The sequence below is a fragment of the Engraulis encrasicolus genome, chromosome 24, assembly GCF_034702125.1.
Source record: "Engraulis encrasicolus isolate BLACKSEA-1 chromosome 24, IST_EnEncr_1.0, whole genome shotgun sequence".
NCBI lineage: Eukaryota > Metazoa > Chordata > Actinopteri > Clupeiformes > Engraulidae > Engraulis > Engraulis encrasicolus.
Window position 1 is genome coordinate 12,784,958 of NC_085880.1, and position 22,336 is coordinate 12,807,293.

Sequence of the window (22,336 nt, forward strand, 5' to 3'; positions counted from 1 at the left end):
TCAATTTCGGAGAGGAAAAAAACGGAAAGACAAAAAGAGAAGCAGAAGTTTAAAATCTAGTGTGATGCTGATATTATTGGAATGGATATATTGGAGAGGTAAGGGTGGGAGAGCACTTAGAATTGACAGATGGGACACCCATAATATTGCTTGGGGAGGTAGAACTTTCTACTTCTGCTCCAGATGTCACCCAAATACAACCACTGTCCTCCACTTGATGTCTATGCATGGTCCATTTGGATGCTTCATTTGATGCACCATCTTTTACTTTTTTAACTTAAAGAGCCAACCAATAAAAAAGGTTTTTCATTTAACAAGGTCAACAGGCCTACAATTCTCAAAAACCCCCGAAAATGTCCAAACTGGTTTCTGACGGAAGAGCCAACCAGTATAGTAGTGCACAGCACAGAGTCACTTTAACACAAATTTAAAAAAGGAAGTGGTGGATGTCATCTGGCGCTTGCTGCCTGTATTTGGGCTTTTGGGTCACTATGCCTTAGTGTGGTAGATCCCTCCCCCCAAGGACAGATTACTGCACGGCCCTACTGGGCCCAGGCCCATGGGCCCAATATTCAAGGGGGCCCGGAAGCCCGGGCTACATTTCCATGCGCACTTTCAACAACTATATTTTCAAGTTTTCTCAAGTTCTAAGTTTTGCTCAAACGACTACCCCCCATATCCCAAAGAACATAGGCCCTCACATCTGGCCTAAAACCCTAAATCGTTTTGTAAACTAGCAGCCCCCATTGAGGGGGCCCTTTCTTGTCGTCTGGTCGAGGGGCCCATGGAATCATAATCCATCCCTGCCTCTCCCGATCTTAACCTGGTTTCAGGTCACCCCCAACAATCTCCACCTCAGTTCAGCACAACACCACAACCACCTCATGTCCCATTTTCTCCATTTTGTCCCATTTCGCACAGTTCAAGTTCAGGACAGTTCACCTCCACCACCACCTCATTTAACCACATTTTCCACCACAGCTCTCGGTATCGTCGCAGCAGAGCTACCCAACTTCATCTACTTGAAAATAACTTGCCTCTCAACCTTACCTAGGCTACTCTTGTATTTGATATGAATTATATGAATGATTAAAAAAATACTGTCTTTATAAAGATTTAAAATAATGTTGGTGCAGTCAAGGGGGCACTTGTTCAAAAAAGGTTGAGAACCACTTATTTAAAAGTTTTTTTTTGGGAACACTTTGAATATGCTTATGAGGCCTGCTGCTCCATAGAACGGAAATCAGAAAATCTAGTGACTGTCATAACTGTCACTGACAACCTACAATAATTAAAGGTGCACGGTGTAATATTTTTTTTATTTTATTTCCAGAATTCATGCTGCCCATTCACACGTTACCTTTTGCATGAATATTTACCACCACCGCCAAATTATACATTATGACAGGAAACATTGCACTTTTCATACATGAAAAAAAGGGGATCTTCTCCATGGTCTGCCATTTTGAATTTCCAGAAGTAGACATTTTTAGCTGCAATATGTACTGTCCTTTGGTCATACTAGCAAATATTGGTTTATTATTTGGTAATAAAAAGATCAAATTTGGCAATAAGCAGCACAGTTTCAATGAGTAGCATAGTTGCAATCCCTACTCTGGCCAGTGGCCACCATCCTACACAGTGCACCTGTAAACACCTTGCATGATCACAGCATTCTGGTACTGGTCCAATAACAACAACAGGGGGCTGCTGTCACCCCTGTAGTGCGCCAACACACCTGACCACAAACAAGCTTCCATGCCCATGGGGATCCAGGTTCGAGTCCGGCCCGGGTCATGTCCAAGCCCTATTCCATCTGTCTGCCAGTCTCTTCCTGTTGTAATCTCTACTGCCATATCACCAATAAAGGCACAGAAAGCCCATAAAAAAATACATATCTAAACGCAATCAAAAAACATACATTACTATAAGGGAGAGATGCTGAGCGCTCTTCTTTGTTAGACAGTATACTCCGATGCTGGTGCTCTTGAAGTTAAACGACAAAGTCCATTCTTCAAAACTTGTTGGCCGTTGGGCCTACTTCAGGCGACTCTTGCATTGGCGTTTTTAGTTATGTACCCCAGTTAAAATAAAGGGTTTTTAAATGACTTAACACCATACTACTCCTTGTCTCTATGCAAGAGTCGCCTGAAGTAGGCCCAACGGCCAACAAGTTTTGAAAAACATACATTAATTGAACTAATCACTAGAATAGAACAGAGTTCGGTCTGTTGCAGATCATTTCTTTCACCAAGAATCCAGAACATTCCATTCGTTCACTGTGCCCTGGAATGTCTGCAATGATATCCTCAGAATGTCATCCTCCTCTCACCACACAATCAGTCACAATCAGTGTGTGTGTATCTGTATGTGCATGTGTGTGCGTGTGCGTGCGCATGTGCATGCACGTCCTCCACAATCAGTGTGTTTGTCCTCTAAAATCAGTGTGTTTGCGTGTCTTCCAGGGTCACACTACTGTATCATCTACACACAGCTACTGTGGAATGCTTTGAGGCCTCTGAAAAAAAAGCATTTGACAAAAACAACTTTAAAGTGTTGCACACAGCACTGGCAGCTGGTTGATCGGTGGGCCGAGTGCACTGTACTCCACTCAAGACCAGGAGCAGATTGTAATTCCATGAGCCCCTTGACAGCAAGAAAAGCCCCCCTCCATGGATGCTGCTTCCTAGTGAAAAAAAACCGAGTCTTACGGGTTTTAGGCCAGATGTGAAAGTTTGTGTTGTTGGGGGTATGGGGTACAGTCCTCCGGGAAAAAAATGGAAAATATATGCGTTAAAAGTGTGATTTTAATGCAATATGAGAAATGGAAGTTTAGATAATTGGACTTCAAGGGCCCTGTTGAATTCTTGGGCCCCTGGTGCTGAGCCCAGTAGGCCCGTGCAGTAATCTGTCCCTGACTCCACTCCACTCCGCTACCTCAGAGTAAGCCCTCATCCTCTGACAGATCCGTGTCCACTCTGACAGGAAAACAAAGTTTAACTTGCATGGTGTCACTGATCTGACCCTGCTTGGAGTCTGTGGGGAAGGCGCGTTCAGGCTGTATCAACATTAATCCCACTTGAATGGTAGTGTCTTGAAGAAGCAAAAGACAGCACTCTCAGATGAGCCTTTTTTGGGCCTTTATGATGACAGACAGTGTAGTGAAGAATAAGAGAGGGAGATATAGGGTAAGGTTGGGATGTGGACACAGGCCGGGCTCTTAAAATCTTGACATCTTGAAATGTAAATAGTTTTTGTTGCTTTAAAACACAGCTCCATCCAACCATACCACCCACTGACACTGTGTGTGCTCTAAGCTATTGGAGGTTTAGGCTTGTTTTGAGGATTGAAGCTGGCCTTTTTGCGATTGCTGCTGTTGTTGTTGTTATTGTTACTTTATAAATACACAGACTGTAATGGAGCAAATGGAGCTGGAGTTTTAATATTTGTTCCTGGCCAAATTCCTCGTTATCCAATGGATAAGATTTAAATGGGTGGCTAATGAATGGCGAATACCTGACACGCCACGACATGTAGGGGCCTGCTAAATAGCACACGTCATTCACATCACCACGCTCACACAGTCTACTACAGTATACAACGCTGTCAAGGGAACAAACCTAAATATTGCTCAAGAAGGACGCATGCAAAAAGAAGAAGTTAAAGTAAAAGTACAACTATAAGTAGTGGGGGAAGTAGAGGAAATAAGATAAAGATAACTCCGCTTCTTTTCTAAGTGTTGCACGTCACAAGAGACCACAGAATCTGCAGCAGCCAAACCAGTGAACAAATCAGTGCATCTCTGACATTTGAACTCTCTCTCTCTCTCACCAACAGTATCGCCATAGGTCCTATAGGCAAAATACTAAATACTAGAACACTAGACCACTTGGAACTAGCACATCAAACCACTGGAAAACTGAACACTAGAGAAAGCTAATGCACTTAACAAACCAATCTCTCACAGACATGAACCCTTTCTCACTATCAGTATCGCTGTAGGTCCTGGGGCCTATACTACAAAGGTGGTTCAGGATCAGTTAAGTTTACGTTAAGAGGTAAATCATCTAATAGAAGAGCCTGGAGTCCGCATTTTCTTAAGAAAAGCTCTTGTATTAGATGATTTATGTCTTTACTTAACATTGACTTATCCTGAACCAGCTTTGTAGTATAGGCCCCTGCAGCCAAGACACTACACACTACAACACTACACTGCACTGGAACTAGAGAGGAAAGAACAATCCTGGAGGACTCTGATAAATGATGATTGTTGAAAGGTTAATGCACTAATTTAGTCTTGGGGCACTTAAAAAAAAAAAAAAGGCATCCGCGTGCAGTAGGAGTTAGAGCATTGAGTGCCATGTGGCATGTGCCAGTGACATGAGGAAGTGGCATCAGTGGCATGCTATTATGAAAACACATTTTTCCACTAACAGGTTAGGTTTAGGAATGAGTTTTGGTTTAGGCACAGTTCGACATGTTTATAGGTTGGTGTACACACATTTTTCACTGACAGGTTAGGTTTAGGAATGAGTTTGTTTTAGGCACAGTTCGACATCGACATGCAGAAGTGGCATCACTGGCATGCAATTATTAAACACATTTTTCCACTGACAGGTTAGGTTTAGGAATGAGTTTTGGTTTAGGCACAGTACGGTTGGTTTACACACAATTTTTCAGTGACAGATTAGGTTTAGGAATAAGTTTAGGGTTAGGCACAGTTTGACATCGTAGTAGCTAGGGCTGGGTAAAATAATTAATGTAATCAATAATCGATCGAATCGAATTCACAGGGCACGAAATTCACATAATCGATTCACAGGGCACAAAATCGATTTTTTGATTCTTTTTCTTTTTGTTCCTTTTGTTTAATTTAGGTCTATGGAAAATACCCAGTAGGTATTAGTCAATTATGCCTTGGCCAACTTCTTACAAATTAGCAATCTGTTAACACTATCAAGTCACAGCCCTTTGACATTTTTATATAAAAATAGGCAACAGCATCTTTTGGGGTAATCCTGGTACCAAGAAAGGAACGGATTGAATCGATTCGGAATGAATCGAATCGAATCGAATTGAATAGAACTGAATCGTGATTAATCGATTCAAAGCCCTAAGAATCGAAATCGAATCGATACGGGAACATGGCTGCGATACCCAGCCCGAGTAGTAGCCACTGTAACCATAGTAACCAACGTGACATGCCAACCGTCCGTGACGGCGCTTGAAAAGCCCGTTAACAGTTGTAATTACAGACCTAGAATACATAAATAATTAAAAATAATTTATTATTGATAAATATGATTACACTTATTAATAATAATTAGTATAGGTCTGTGGTTAATATAAAACCAATGGACATGCCACTGCGGCACTTCCGCATGTCACTGGCACCTGCCACATGCTACTAAATGATCTAACCCCCTCTCTCCGTGTGGCAACAAACTGTATTCCTTTTTTACCGATGCTTAATCCTGCACTGGTTGTACCTGATTGTTACTTTAGAAGCGTTAAGAACGCATTGTCCTTCGCTCTACAACAGGGGTTCTCAACCTTTTTCAACTTGGGGCCCACTTGAAATTTTCACAAATGTTCAGGGCCCACCTCTGGCCCAATAAAGAATAAAAATGAAATATATAGTCAACAGCAACACGCTCACAAATATGACTTTTTTTAGAAAAAGATTTCGAGGCCCACTTGGAATACCCTCAGGGCCCACCAGGCAGTGGCCCAATCACTGTTCTACAAAAATAATTTCCTGTCTGTTACAGTAGAACGCAACAGTAGAACTCTACACACCACCAGAACACTAAACACTATCCTCTGCAGCCAAACCACTAAACAACAGATCAATGCCATACAGACATCTGAACTCTCACCTACTGAACAGTATTGACATTGTAGGCGTTACAGCCAAAACATCAGACTACTACATGCTAGAACACACTAGAACACTAAACAGCCTAAACACCTATCAGTCAACACCTCACAGACATCTGAACTCGTTCTCGGCTAGACAGTATCGCTCTAGGTCCTACAGGACAGCCAAAACAGTTGACGCAAATCCCTAAACCACACACGTACGCCTAATCTGCCAAACCTGATGTTGTAAATCTGACCTGTTTAAAACTGATCTGATTTGACTACATGGCCTGGCCGCCACTCCGTACTGTATTCAGCTGATCTGATTTGACTACATTGCCAGCCATCATTCACCGTTCATTTAGTTTGCATACCGCTTCAAACCAATGTGTGCATAGACGACAGATACTATTGATCTCAATCAATCATGTCCTCTGGGTGAATGAGATTCAATAACCCTACAGAGAAACGAGAGGAAGATCAGCGGTTGTCAGTTAGAAGGTAGGAGCACAGCCTTCCACCCATGTTTTCGCACATTCATTTCAATATGACGCCCCGGTCATAGCATGCGCACGCCTGCGCAAAAAATAGACTTGAGTTCCATTTTCAATGTGCCGTGCTGACGCCACGCTTTGATGTGAAAAGAATAATCTGTTTTCATGTTTTCTAACCATTTCGGACTGAGCATAGATGCATTCGGACACGTTTCCTCTACGCCCCGTGCTTGCAGTGTGAATGATGCGTGATGTGTTGGGGTTTAAAGGCCGCGTTCAGCCATGCTGAAGGCTTGGCTTTAACCCAATGCATTGATGATTAACTAAACCCGTGCCTCTACCCGTGAGCCACATCTTTACGACCTCTTGTGCAACAGAAGGCAAACCGCAGCCTTTATATTACCCGCAGTGATATGCTCCTGAAACATACTGTAGACTCTCTGGGTGTGTGCACTTCAGAGTGTGTGCTTGCTCCTGGGTGTGTGCAATACTGAGGGTGTGTTTGCTTGTGCATAAGCATGAGTGGATAATGTGTGTGTGTGTGTGTGTACGTACACTGCTGAATAAGGCAGGAGCCAGATGGCAATAAGGAGATTTCTGTTTATGTTTGTGTATGTTGGTGTGTGTGCCTTTTCTCACCTGTGTTTGAGCAGGGTCCACTGCAGTGTGTGTGTGTGTGTGTGTGTGTGTGTGTGTGTGTGTGTGTGTGTGTGTGTGTGTGTGTGTGTGTGTGCCCCATCTCACCTGTGCTTGAGCAGGCTCCATTGCACGAGCCAGAGGGCCACCAGCAGCATGCCGTTGTGTGCGTGTGTGTACAGTATGTGTGTGTGTGAGTGCGTGTGTATCCCTCCTACCCACTGCAGTGTGTATGTGTGTGTGTGTGTGTGTACAGTATGTGTGTGTGTGTGTGAGTGTGTGTGTGTACAGTATGTGTGTGTACCTGTGCTTGAGGAGTGTCCACTGAACCAGCCAGAGGAACACCAGCAGCATGCCGTTGACTTCGCATATGGAGAAGGCCCACTCCACGCGGTCGAACACGTCAAAGAACTTGTCGGGCAGCGGCGGCGACACCTCCTTGGGCGGCACGCGCTCGTGCACCACCGAGATGACCACGCTGGTAGTCAGGAAGCAGCACACAGCGTACAGGAAGGCCTGGCCCGTCTTGGTCCACTCGGCCGGGAAGCGCTCCGGGTCGGGCGGCGGCACCGGGATCTTGATGTGGACCTGTCAATACACATCATGCTTTGTTACATTACATTGCACTTAGCAAATGCTTTTATCCAAAGTGACTTGCAGTTATTTTACAGAGTATTGGTTAGAGTCCCTGGAGCAAAGTGGGGTTAAGTATCATACTTAAGGGTATTTCAGCCATGGATGGAGGTGTTGTGAGAGTTCAGGTGGGATTCAAACCTACGACCTCCCAGATTGAAAGACCTACTCCCTAACCACTAGGCCGCAGCTGCTTTGTCTTGTTAAACTTTTACTGTTATTTATTTGTATTTTTTTATTTAATTATCCTGAAATTGCTTTGTTTTCGACCCTCGTACTTTTTTGTTCAGCATTCCTGGGTATCTTGGTATGCTTTAAAGGTACACTGTGCAGGAAATGGTCAAAAAAGGTACTGCAACTATGCTGCTCATTGAAACTGGGCTGCCTATTGCCAAATTTGATCTTTACATGAAAGTTTACTTAGTAATAAACAAATATTTCCCAGTATGGTCCAAGTAGAGTCATTTTTGCAGCTAAAAATGGCTATTTTTGGAAATTCCCCTTTTTTGGAGAAGATCCCCCTCTTCATGTATGAAAAGTAAAAATGTTCCAGTCATAACGAATACTTGTGAATTTGATGGTGGTGGTAAGTGTTCATGAAAAAGGTGTCCCATTAAATAAATTTATTATTATTATTATTATTATTATTATTATTATTATTATTATTATTATCCTTACCTGCTCTGACCCATTGATGAGACCAGATCCGGGCGCCGTGTGGTGGTGGAAACCGTTCTTCAGCAGCACGCCGTTGTGGTGGTGCGACTTGGCCGTGCCGTTGCCCACATGCCCGTTGGCGTAGTGATGCCCCTTCCCATTGCCGTGGTGATTGGTTTGCGTCTGGTGCGTCTGCATGAGGCGCGTCATGCGCAGCGTCTCCAATCGCTCCAGCAGCTGCCGCCCGTTGTCCCCGGACACCAGCGAGAGGGGCGGCGACAGGAAGTCGCTCTCAGACAAGCGAAGCAGTGCAGCGCCGTCGCATCGACCCAGGGCCTCTGCGTACTCCTGCATGCCCTCCTCCGACAGCCAATGGCAGACATCCTCCGGCAACCACTGGGACACCTCCTTCATGCTCGGCCAGGTGGGGAGAGAAGGGGAGGGAGCGTTGGACGGGGGTGGAGGTGCAGGTGAGAGGGAGGGGGAATGGGGTGAGGATGGGAGAGGGGGAGGGGGTGGGGGGGTCAGAGCAGGAAGTGACCCAGTGGGGCGGCAGGGGGGCGGTTGGTGAGGGTGACGACGGGGGTGATGGTCAGCAGCCTCCTGCCCAAGGCGGGAACACCCTTCCTATGGGACATTGGACAGGAAGGGGGAGGGAGGCGCGCTTAGAAGATGGAAGTCTTTCGAGCAGGTAGGTGGGGGGGTGGGGTTGGGTTGGGGAGCTGGAGGGTTGTCTGGATCGATTATTCCAACACTCTTCCTCCCTCTTCCTCTTCACGTTTCTCTTCCTCCTTCTCTCTCCCCCTCTCTCTCTCCCTCTTTCTTAGACCGCAGGCAGAAGCAACAGGAGGCGGAAGCGTGATGTCGTTCTCAGTTGGAGTGACACTTGCTCTGTGCCAACGGGTTCACCCTGCGGGGCAGAGAAGAGAGAAGAGAACAGAAGAGAAACATCAGCAACTGCCTGGTGAAGACAAGACACCCAGCACTTTAAACAGTTGCAGCTATAAAGACAGAGAAGAAGGGAGAGATTGTGTGTGTGTGTGTGTGTGTGTGTGTGTGTGTGTGTGTGTGTGTGTGTGTGTGTGTGTGTGTGTGTGTGTGTGTGTGTGTGTGTGTGTGTGTGTGTGTGTGTGTGTGTGTGTGTGTGTGTGTGAGAGAGAGAGAGAGAGAGAGAGAGAGAGAGAGACAGAGAGAGAGAGAGAGAGAGAGAGAGAATGGAGAGACCAAATGAGACAGTGAGATGTAATTGGACACAGACACACGGAGAGCAGCTTGCATGGAGATGATCTCATTTGAAGTTCACAGGAATGGGATTGTGAATCTCTCTCTACAGCTTGCCATACAGCACTTACTGTAGATGACATCATGTAATGATTCAAAAAAAAATTCTGAAGGAACACATTTCAAAATGTTCATGTTCTGGGAAACTAAGACGAATACTTAAAACCAAAAGTCACTTCATTTCAGAATCTTTTTGAAAAGATGGTGTTCATAGCTGCCGATGTTGAATAGTAAAATCGTAAATGAAATAAAAAAATACTGAACAAACACGTCTAACACACAGGCCAAAGCAATTCATCGGTGAAGCAGTGCTTTCTTGCAAACCCTTATTCTAAAATTACTCCCAATTTCTATTCTTGGTGTTTGGACTGGTTTGGGGTCGTGACTGATTTATGGCCAGTGTGGATGTGTGAGCACATGCATGTGCATACGTGTGTGTGTGTGTGTGTGTGTGTGTGTGTGTGTGTGTGTGTGTGTGTGTGTGTGTGTGTGTGTGTGTGTGTGTGTGTGTGTGTGTGTGTGTGTGTGTGTGCGCATGTGCGTGCGCATGTGCGTGTGTGCACACGTGTTAAAATCGGAGTGTGCATGCATACTTTAAAACTAATTATCTTATCCGTAGCTTTAATGTGAGTGTGCACTGTAGAGTATGTGCGTGTGCATGCATAATTTAAAAACAGCCAGCCCATCAGAAGCAATAATGTCAATGAATATGCATACGTGTGTGCAAGTTATAAAAATGTGTGCATGTGTGTGCATGAATACTTTACTAAAAAAGACCCAGTCCATCCGTAGCCTTAATATAGGTTATCATCAGGGGTGCATTTCTCAAAAGAGAAGTTGTTAGCTTGTTAGCAACTTCGGTAGATGCCAATGGGAAAATGCATTGAAAACAACAAAGTAGCTAATGTAGTAAGCAACTTTGGTTTCGAGAAATGCACCCCAGTGCTGTAAGACATAGAAGTGGAGGTACTCTAGCAGATGTAATTACAACACCAGTAGTATGATATTACACATTTGAAACCATGTAATATCATACCACTAGTGGGTTGTAATTGCATCTGTAAGAGTACTTGTACTTCTACTTAACACAACTCTGGTTATCATGCCGGTGACATCTCGGTGTGGCCTTACTGTAGCTCAGGGGTCTTTTCACGCGGGCCTTTTTTTTGGGGGGGTGGGGGGGGGTGTAGTACATTTATATATTTTAAAAAAAAATGCAGTACAGTGAATAATTTCTGTTTACAACACAGTTTCATTCGTCCCTCATGCAGGGGTCTATGTAATGAAAAAAATAATAAAACAAAATAGGAGCAGAGATAAGAATGTAAGAGAATGTGAAATTGTTAACACATAGACAAAAAGGGTCTAAGAGGGTAGGCTATGCCTTTTCCCCACACACACACAGGCGTACACATTCTACATGAGGGGTGCTGGTCACAGGGCCAGTTTTTCAAAATTCCTCCCATTGAAAGGGCTGAACAACATATTACACATTTATGTCTATATTCACATTGATTTCTATATACAGCTCAATGTCTTCTCTGCCGTGTCAATGAAGGCCTGTCACCTAACTCATTACAACTGTAAAACAAAGCCTGGGGAGTGTTAGTAAACTCATCCCAACTGTCCCTTCTCTGAAGGTTTTTTTATTGCTCCCAAACCCAAGTTAACTACAACAACTTGACTAGGCTTTTGATCCCTCTGTCTTTCAAGCACTTGTAGTTTTCTCTATAGGATGTATTTACTCCAGGAGGAAAATGCGAAGGAAATCGTAATTCAAATCGTTTTTAACAAAAACGGAGATCGTAAAAAAGAAAAAAAAGAAAAAAAGGTTTTTTTTTTTTTTTTTAACATTTTCGGAAACTATGGCGGCCAAATTTAAACTATGGCGGGCCGCCATAGTTTCCTCAATGTATGGGAAACACTGTGGTGGGAGGGATGAACTCTGATTCAGTTTGAAATGTGCGTCCTCCCTCCCTCGTTCCTCCAATGTTCAGTGATTGACCGGTTGCCTGGTAACAAGAACAAAACCCTCCCAGGACCTGTCCAGATGTAACAATGGAAGGAAACATTTTTGACTGGAGCTTACATATGACAAGGCCAGGCTAGCCTCACTCTGGGTGGAGGTGGCCATGAGGGTCAGAAGTGTGCCCTCTTGACTTGACTGTGTGTGTACACCACAAACGGCCTAAGCAACCCAAGGTAGTTTAAGTAATTATGTTTCGTCATGAATTTACTATATTCGCTCTGGATGTGACATTGACATGTTTGATTAAGCTAATCCCATAACGGCTCGTCAGCCTGGGATATTTGGAGATACAGTATGGGCATTCCAATTTGCTTTCGCCTCATTGCTGATTACCACAATATTAACTTACTTTTAATCGCTGAAATTTGCTCTGGTAGCTTTATTCGCCCAGCCTCCATAGAAAAATAATGACTTCTGTCACTCTGGTAGCGTAGGTTAGTCTTGGTGTGCACACACCGTTACTCAATCACAGAAAGGGGTTCTGTGTGTGAATTCATAGGGTGCTGTGTCCGTGCGCATGTATTTCTTCATCTAACACTTTCCTTTGGGGGGCGGGGGGGGGGGGGGGGGGGGGGGGGGGGGTCGCTATGGTGCAGCGCACCAAGCCCCACATATATGGGCTTGCATGCCCATAAGCAACCCGGTTCGAGTCTGGCCTGGGTTATTTCAAAACCCTACTCCACGCTCACTTCTTGTCAGTCCTCATTATCCTATCAGAAATAAAGTCCCCAAAAAACCCTTCTTTAACCAGGAAGTGGTCCCGTTGAGTTACAACAACTCTTCTGCCAGGAAAGCAGCTAAAAAAAGAGTTGTATCACAGTAAAAACACGGAAGACAACACAAACCACAGCTCTACCACATCTAAAAAACAGACAAGAACATGTATAGGTACATTGCACAGTTGTTCTGTGTGAGTGTGTGTGCAGTGAGAGATTGCACAGGAAGGGAGATAAGGGCGGTTGACTTCCTGAGTGTGACACACCTGTATAGTAAATGTATACTGTGTGTGTGTGTGTTTGTGTGTGTGTGTGTGTGTGTGTGTGTGTGTGTGTGTGTGTGTGTGTGTGTGTGTGTGTGTGTGTGTGTGTGTGTGTGTGTGTGTGTGCGTGTTTTCCCAAGGTACGGTTTTTAGTTTTATGTGGCAAGATATTTCTCTAGTAAGCGCTGTGGTTTCAGCTAGCTTTCACCTGCCACACTGCCACACACACACACACACACACACACACAGTATCAGTGTGGGAGTCTGATCTGATCCTACAGACTACTGTACAGATTCCCATACTGTTTGATACCATGTCATTCTGTGGCATTCTGCTATACGACACAATCAGATGAGATCTGTAACTGCTGTACAGCAGGAAACACCCCCAAAGTGAGGTGGAAGGGAGGGTGAATAAACTATGACAAGTGTGTGTGTGTGTGTGTGTGTGTGTGTGTGTGTGTGTGTGTGTGTGTGTGTGTGTGTGTGTGTGTGTGTGTGTGTGTGTGTGTGTGTGTGTGTGTGTGTGTGTGTGTGTGTGTGTGTGTGTGTGTGTGTGTGTAGCCTTGAGTTGATTGATCGGCTAGCTGGCCTTCAAATAAAGTACTAAATTGTGTGTGTGTGTGTGTGTGTGTGTGTGTGTGTGTGTGTGTGTGTGTGTGTGTGTGTGTGTGTGTGTGTGTGTGTGTGTGTGTGTGGCAGGTGAAGGCAAGTTGAACCCTCAGCGCTAACTAGAGCAACAAACCACATAAAACTAAAAACAATTACCTTGGGAAAGCACCAACAGACACGCATGCACACACAATGTGCTTTCAAGGAAACACTGCATTACTGTTCAGAACTGAGATGTTAATTAACAAACCCCCTTGAGCAATATTTGCAGACAGTGCCCTATGACACGGGTGAGAATTTCTGTGGTCAAAGACGCAGAGAAAACCATTGTAGAAAACAGTGAAGTATCCATAGTGAATATTTTGCACAGGATGAGACCAACCCAGATTATCTGACATCAGTAGATGCCATGTGTACTGAAATATATTAACAATAATGTAGTTGATGAAACAGAGTATCATTTTCAAACCCGATATCTTGTCCAACCTCTGTGCAATAGTAAACTCTACTGGAGACAGTTACAGTATGACTAAACGAGAGGTTAAAAAAAATGACAAATTGTGAAAATGCAATGTGACTGACCTCAAAACTATTACATCTATAAGTCCCCCGTCAGAATCACGCCCCAAAACCACTTCCTCTGCACCCCAGGCAACCAAGTTGCACAACTGAATTTTTCAGTTCTTCATGAGAGAAGAGTTACTCAGTGGCAGCCAACCAGTTAATCAGTTCCCCCCACGTGTTTTATCTGGCAACACCACACATTCACTAGGCACCATGCTCATTCACCAAGCACTTTCATTACCCCACCCTATACCCATCAACACCACACATTCACTAGGCACCATGCTCATTCACCAAGCACTTTCATTACCCCACCCTATACCCATCAACACCACACATTCACTAGGCACCATGCTCATTCACCAAGCACTTTCATTACCCAACCCTATACCCATCAACACCACACATTCACTAGGCACCATGCTCATTCACCAAGCACTTTCATTTCCCCACCCTATACCCATCAACACCACACATTCACTAGGCACCATGCTCATTCACCAAGCACTTTCATTTCCCCACCCTATACCCATCAACACCACACATTCACTTGGCACCATGCTCATTCACCAAGCACTTTCATTTCCCCACCCTATACCCATCAACACCACACATTCACTTGGCACCATGCTCATTCACCAAGCACTTTCATTACCCCACCCTATACCATCTCTCTATACCCACCAACACTACTCCACCTCTTTCACTCTCCTGTCATAATAAAAGCAAAAAAGTGGTGCAAGAAGGCAGTATCGTGATACGGTCTTTCAAAGTTCTGTTACCCCAGAACACAACCACATAATATGGGTGTGAAAGTGCTTAGTGTGAAATGTGGAAAAAGTCATTAATTGATTTAAAAGATACAAGATTAAAGTCCTGGGATGTATCGAACCGCAAGTCAAAAATCGTGATACAAGCCGAATCATAAATTGAGTTTATAGTTACAGTCCTAGTAAATAATGATTGCAACTATTTGGTGAGTCAGAAAGTTACAAAAATTATGATTCTTTCATCTTAGATGTCTACAGGTATAAACGCTGTGTGTTGTTCCACTGTCGTGGTTCCATTAAGCACATTCTGAAATATCTAGGCAACCAGGCTAGCTTCTAGATTTCCTGCTGAAGCAGGAAATTAGTGTAGCAGCGCTATTTATAAGCCTGCAGTCGTGGCAGGTATCAGCTTCACTGACTTTCCTAAATGGTCGCCCACCAAAAAAACATTTAAAAAGACACAGGGCAGCGGATCATTGCTCAGGGTTTATGTGCTTTAACCATAATCCATAAGCCCCATGGTCCTCCTTCAAGTGATGTCCCTCTCATCCCATACATATGCTGCAGCTCAATTTTATGTCCAACCATCAATCTATCTAGGTATAGCTATGCATGAATCCATCTATCCATCCATCCATCCATCATCCATCCTACAATATCCATCCATCTATTATCCATCCATCCATCTATCCATCCATCCATCCATCCAGGGTCACTTTATCAGTGCCCTTCTCCTTGACAAGACACCATCTGCCTGCCTCATAAAGCCTTGTGTATTAGCAGACGAGAGGCCACACACAGTCAGGGAAGCCGATAGGGGGGACAAAGGGGTCAGTTGTCCCAGGCCCAGTGAGAAAGTTGGGCCAGAAATCGATTCTCATCGGATTGTTTGTATTTACAGGGGGGCCCTTTGAGATGATTTTGTCCCGGGCCCGGTCAAAGCTGTCAGCAGCCCTACATACAATACAGTAAATTAGTATTCTCCTTCTGCTGCTGTGCAAGGCCATCAGCACAGCATGACTCCCCAGCTATCAGCTGGCTATCTATACTGGACGCCAGGTCAAGGCCAGGCAAGACAGGGCGAGGCTGAGGGGGAGGCTGAGGGGGGAGGTAGAGGAAGCAGTGGTGGCAACAGCAGCACCACCAGCTGGGAGAAGGGGGTTGGGAACGGAGGGGGAAAGGCCTGCTAGCCTGGTTTTCAACCTTCTAGTCTGCAGAGATTTCGAAACTTGAGCTGAAAACGTAGACTATGATTATTTCGAAACATTGTTTCTTGAAAATGTTAAGCATAGCCATGAGCAGTGTGGTAGCGGCAGCTACGAGAGGGGGATTGTGAATGGAAAGCGAAAGCCATGCTAGCCTGCCTCTCGAAGCTAGCAAGTTCTTTCAAAATGGGCCAGACACAAAATGTCCGGTAATTCAGTTTATGTCAACACACTTCATGTTTTTGACATTCAAATATATTATTTGACACGTGCCATTTTAGAACCTGAGATGTAAAAAATAGTAATCTTGGTCACAATGAAATTAGTCGTAACATTTTTGTATGGCATCACAAGACGTACAGCCTGGCTGAAGTCATACAGCCAACATGGCTGCAACACTGTACGAGTCAGACGTGAGTCACTTTCACCTTTGGACGCACAAACACACGCACACGCACACGCACACACACACGGCCATGAGGCAGTAACATCAGTAGCAACATCAGCGGTGATAGCAAAGCCCCAACCCGATGCAGATGACGTATAAAAGGCGCCATGACAGTGACACGTGGCTGGAGGACTCCTTCTTCTTACTCACATGTGCAACACCTCCAGGAGAGTTCATTAATGACAAAAGTTCAAAAGACACTCTTAAGAGTTGAAAGAAAGAGTGTAGTACCACATTTGTACAGTAAAAAAAATACTGAGATGAAATCACAGAAGAGGGTGAAATGTAAATGTATAAATAAATACACCAAATCTGCTTACTGCAACTAAAGGCATAGGCCAAAAGACAAACATAGAAAATTGTGGCCGTCTGCTATGACAACCGAAGCAGTATACACAACTACATCAGTCACACACTCTCAGTCATGCACACACACACACACACACATGCACACGTGCACATGCATACACACACACACACACACACGCACGCGCGCGCACACACACACACACACACGGCCAGCCATGTGCATCTCTCTGCACTCATTTCTTCCATGGCATTCTCTGTGGACGAGCTCTCTCCGCTTTGCGGCGCGAGTGGAACGCTCACTGAAAATAGAACCCAGCTGCTAAGTGACAAATGTTCACAAATACAAATATTCCAGCATATCCCTACAGTCCCTAGTACACAGACACATACACTCTCTCACACACACACACACACACACACACACAGCCTACAACACACCGTCTAACAAATATAAACAATGTGTCTACACAAGTACGAAATATTCTGTCTACAGGACAACAGCGAGTGTCTCTTTACACACACAGACACAGACACAGACACACACACACACACACACACAAAATGCTCATTACAAAAACATAAACCGTAAATAAATAGCCACACAAGTAAGCCTACCGTTATTCTGTCTACAAGGAAGCAGTGAGCATCTGCCAAGCTCAAACAAACACAGGTTATCCCTGAGCACACAGCGGTGCAGCCAGCACAGGACAGAATTACTCTCCTCCGTGAGCTCTGTCCTCTACTAATAGGGTGCCGTTTTCAATTCTGAAGAGTAGAGTTTTGTATTCTACGACTGGAGACTAGGCTCCTCAGAAACCGTGTTCAATTCTAGAACACTAGGCTCCTCAGAAACCGTGTTCAATTCTAGAACACTAGCCTCTTCAGAAACCGTGTTCAATTCTAGAACACTAGGCTCCTCAGAAACCGTGTTCAATTCTAGAACACTAGGCTCCTCAGAAACCGTGTTCAATTCTAGAACACTAGACTCCTTAGAAGCCGTTTTCCATTCAAGAATCTAGACTCCTTAGAAGTTGTTTTCTACACTAGAATCTAGACGACTTAGAAGCTGTTTTCTGCTCTAGAATCTAAACGACTTAGAAGCCGTTTTCCATTCTAGAATCTAGACTCCTTAGAAGCCCGTCCAATTCTAGAAAACTAGACACCTCAGAGTGACACTTGCCTCTGTGATGTCTTAAAACACAGAAGTTCATGACCTTATTTCATTCATGCTCACATAAAATTCTAAAAAGATGTAGCACATCCACACCTACAGAGAAGTTGTGTGTGTGAGTTTGTGTGGTTAGTGGTTAGTCTGGGTGAGTTTGCATGTGCAAGTTTATGTGTGGGTGGGCAAGTTTCTATATGTGGACGAGTGCAAAAGAGAAAGCGAACAAAGCAGCCATAGCCAGCTAACAGTGACATGTGAAGGTTTGAAGACAAATAAAAGTACCGCTACTACACAAGACCATAGATTGATACAAGCGTGCACACACACACACACACACACACAAAGACACACACAAGTATCTTACTTGAGGAGTGGTGGTCTACTTCAGGTTCTTCCAGCAGCTTGCCTTTGAAATCATTCAAGGGTAGAAGTGAGGGAGAATAATCTACAGTCACTTTCTCTCTCACACTCTCTTCCTCCTTCTCTTTCTCTCCCTCTCTCTAGCTCTTCTGCTTTCCTCTTTTCACTGTTTATACATCTACCAGCTACCCCAGTCTGTGATGGCTAAACCTTTACTGGTCTTGCGAGAGCTCCCCTCAGATGACGGAACAGTCGGACGATTAGTGCTGTGGATGACAAACACGCCAGCCGCTTCAGTAGTCACAGCACACAGCCACACACACGCACACACACACACGTTCACCTCACTTCCTTGCGACGTTTCACATGGTGACACGTTCGCTCTGCGAATCTTTTGAACATGAAAGACAACAGAAGCAAATGCCACCAGAGAGAGAGAGAGAGAGAGAGAGAAAAAGAGAGAGACAGACACAGAGAGGCAGAGAGACAGTGGCGGACACAGAGAGATGCAAGCTAATGCTCTTCTTAGATAGACTTGAGTCTGTGGAGTTAGTGTGAAGTCAACAAAAGGGCTCCTGTTCAGATGGACATTATGAATGCACGGACACACATAGAGAGACAAACACCCTCCTTCAACACGCACACGCGCGCACGCACGCACACACACACACACGCACGCACACACGCACATACACACACACGCGCGCTAACACACACACACTTCCTCACATGTGCCCATATGCACACACACAAGCACATGTACCAATACGCACGTACGCACGCACACACACACGCACGCCACACACACACAGAACAATGGCTGGGCTGTGCTGGCTTCCATGGTCTTTATACACCTCAGTGAGGGGGGTGGCCGTGTAGAAGGGAACAGTTTCCTCACAAAAAGTAAACACAAGGGCCTGATCCACCTGCCCCACAAAACATTTAACCTTTCAGCAAATATTGACCCAGCACAAATGCAAACACACACACACAGACACACACAAAGTTACTGGAATAGCTTTGCATATACTGTAAAAGGCTCCTGAACTTCAATACTTGTAACTAGGCTGTGAGATTAAATGTCGAAGTATGATTCTGTATCGTACTTGAACTACACTAAATTAATGGTGGGGTGGAATGAACGTTAAGGCCCTCTCGCCCCACAAGTCAACAAAAATGTGCAACATTTTTTTCAAGACCCCACAAACTTTAAGCAATCATTTGGGGTCATAATAAACTGAATATAAAATATTGCAGAATAAAGGGCTAGGTAAAGAATCAAGGTAGAGAAATGGTTTCCATAGCAGCACAATGCTCCTCATATGAAAGGACTGCAATGTATTGTGGGAGACAGGAAGTGGTGCGTCTGACCTCTGAGGAGGGCTTCCATTGTCAGCCACGAGCGCTTTTCAAAAGACAAAAAACTTCAAGGGATGCCTTGTCTACTGTAGACGAGCAGAAAGAAAGAAAGAAAGAAAGAAAGAAAGAAAGAAAGAAAGAAAGAAAGAAAGAAAGAAAGAAAGAAAGAAAGAAAGAAAGAAAGAAAGAAAGAAAGACAGAAAGAAAGAAAGAAGTGTGGCGAGGGTTTTTTTATTGTGAAGGTGCAACTCGACTGACTTCACATGATCATCGTCATCATCATCACTTGCAGCAGCAGAAGTGTTTTGGTGTCAGCAGAAATATTTGGTAGCGGTTGTTTCTCAAGACCGTTTCCCAGTCTGCGTAGCAAACATGCTTACATACACAACTATCATTGTGTGTGTGTGTGTGTGTGTGTGTGTGTGTGTGTGTGTGTGTGTGTGTGTGTGTGTGTGTGTGTGTGTGTGTGTGTGTGTTTTTGCTGCATGTGCAATCCATACACTGTATGTCTCTGTGTCGGTGCGCACGCACACACACACACACATACGCACACACACGCACAGCAAAGGAAGCCAGGTGTGTGTGTGTGTGTGTGTGTGTGTGTGTGTGTGTGTGTGTGTGTGTGTGTGTGTGTGTGTGTGTGTGTGTGTGTGTGTGTGTGTGTCTTTCTGATCTATGTTCCTGTCCGCTCCAGTTCCACCTGACCATCCACAGGGAAACAGTCATGAGTCGTGAGCAGGGAAAGCAACAGGGGCGACAAAGGGGTGAGTTGTCTCAGGCCCAGGGACATGGATGATCCAGAGTGCATGTACCGGTACATTTATTAAGGTAAATAGGTGGGTGTAGGGGGCTTTCAGATGACTTTGTCCTGGGCCTGGGCAAAGCTTTCCATAGCCCTGGTCACGAGCAGCGCAGGAGAGAGAGAGAGAGAGAGAGAGAGAGAGAGAGAGAGAGAGAGAGAGAGAGAGAGAGAGAGAGAGAGAGAGAGAGAGAGAGCGCACAGTGGTCAAATCAGATCTGTGGCCACTGCACTGACAAGCAGGGGCCATTTGTAGCCAATCAGCACAGGCCAAATTGAATATGGAGGCCAATCAGAGGGTTGCATGGAGCCTGGGCTATCTCTCTCTCTGCCTTGGCCTTTCTGTTCCTCAAGTCTGATCCTCTGGGCAGAAGGTGAAAAAACTCGGGTGCAGACAGTGTAAACCCTGCCATACTTTTGCTCCAGTCAACTCAACAAGCCAGCTGATCCTAACGGCCACATCCCTTAAGCCAGGTTGATGAGATAATTAGTGAAATCGCCTGCGTTGAGAGCACTGGTAGAAAGAAAACCTGAGCAGGACTTTTACTCTGTCACTCCACTTTCTCCACTCCTGCCTCTGGGGTTATCAGCATGGGACTGGACACCTCAGGGTTTCCTGAAAACTGAAGATAAAGTCCGCAATACCAAGTTCCTGTTTCTCTTAATTTAATATTGTGAACTGTGAAGTGCCCGAAATGTCACAATATTAAATGAAGAGAAAGGGGAGTTCAGTGATACTGACTTTATTTTCAGTTTTCATGTGACTTTGATAGTCCTGCTGCACCCATACTTGAGATGGATGTGCGTGTTTCTTTGTTCAACCATCTCATGGTTTCCCCCAGCACTTTATTGTCAACTTAGGCCGCCCACCTTGACAAACGCTTCCCACCTTGACAAACTCCCCAGAGAAGATGCGGGCAGCGTACCTCAAACGCCATTTCCTGAGTTTCATGAAGTAGAGGTAGAAGTATTTTAACAGATGCAATTACAACACCAGTGGTATGTGGTATGATATTACATGGTTTCAACTTGGTAATATCATACTACTAGTGTTGTAATTAGCCAACATCTGTAAAAGCACCTCTACGTCTACCTTATACACCCATGGTAATTTCTAAAGTTCCTTTACAAAGCATTGTATGTTGTTTGTTTTGGGGTTTTATAACCCAAATATATATTATGTTAAAGGGGTCAACATAGCTCTTCCCATCATATAATTCACAGGTCTGTGATACTGTCTATCCTCCCACCCACCTTGACTAACATGTCAAATGCAAAAGAAAAACAGGCTCACACTTTCACTATATGGGAAGTGAGATGAATTGTTTTGTTGCCATCATCGTACACTAGGGCAACGTATGAGTTAATGTCACCGAGTCGGCCAAAGGCTACAGTTAAAAATCTGCAGTGCCTTTCAACCTGTTACAAGTTCAGGAAGCACTGTTCCAATATTTGGAAACATTATTGTAAGTATGGGGCAAAAAACCCTTTTAGTTGCATTTACAGGAGAAGACCGCTTACACAAAACTGTAAACAACAGCTACATTTACTGCTGACCACAGCAACAAGCCCAATGATTTAGTTGACCAGCCTACTGCCTGAGTGGCTGAAAAAGCAGAAATTTGTTAACGCTGCTAAGTTCAGGATTTTTATGTCAAAATCCTCCCAGTTTCCCAAAAAAGTGATTATGGCGGCATTGGAGTGATTAAAGCCAGTTATTTAAGCATACTGAACTGGAATAAATATATCTGCCAACGAATTATCTATCTCACATGACTACTGAACACCTACTACCCTTCTCATTCTTTCCATCTGTTTACAGGGCATTCTGACATTTTACCCTAAAGATTAAAGAACCTAACCTTTAGAAGAAGATCAAAAAGGCTAAAACATCTGCTAAATGTGCAAGTGTCTGCAATGTGATAAGTGACAGAACACACACACACACACACATACACAGAGATGTTTACCAGGAGTGTGTGAAACATGTCCAGTGTGCGCTCTGAGGTAATCAGGAGTAGATAGTGGGCGGGAGGATAAGGGGTGACCCTTGGACAGGCCTTTCATCACCTGCTGATGCAGCTCTGAACCCGGATTACGGATCGGAGATTGGCTCAATCAAAATACTTTGACAAGGAAGAGCTCCATCATGGGGTCATTTAGGTAGCACA

The 22,336-nt window shown here is 44.5% G+C and overlaps 1 protein-coding gene across 2 annotated transcripts in view; it reads right to left on the minus strand.

The window, feature by feature from the left end:
• Positions 1–22,336, minus strand: part of sgms1a (sphingomyelin synthase 1a) — a 44,039-nt gene that overhangs the window by 9,345 nt on the left and 12,358 nt on the right. Inside the window, exons 1-3 of one of the 2 annotated variants that reach the window (XM_063191629.1) lie at positions 18,012–19,159; positions 8,304–9,192; positions 7,297–7,580 (exon numbers count right to left, since the gene is read on the minus strand). In XM_063191629.1, the coding sequence (XP_063047699.1) occupies positions 7,297–7,580; positions 8,304–8,696 (677 nt within the window). In that variant the 5' untranslated portion in view covers positions 8,697–9,192; positions 18,012–19,159. Of the gene's footprint in view, positions 1–7,296; positions 7,581–8,303; positions 9,193–18,011; positions 19,160–22,336 lie in introns of those variants that run through there. The other variant, XM_063191627.1, reaches the window with a different exon arrangement.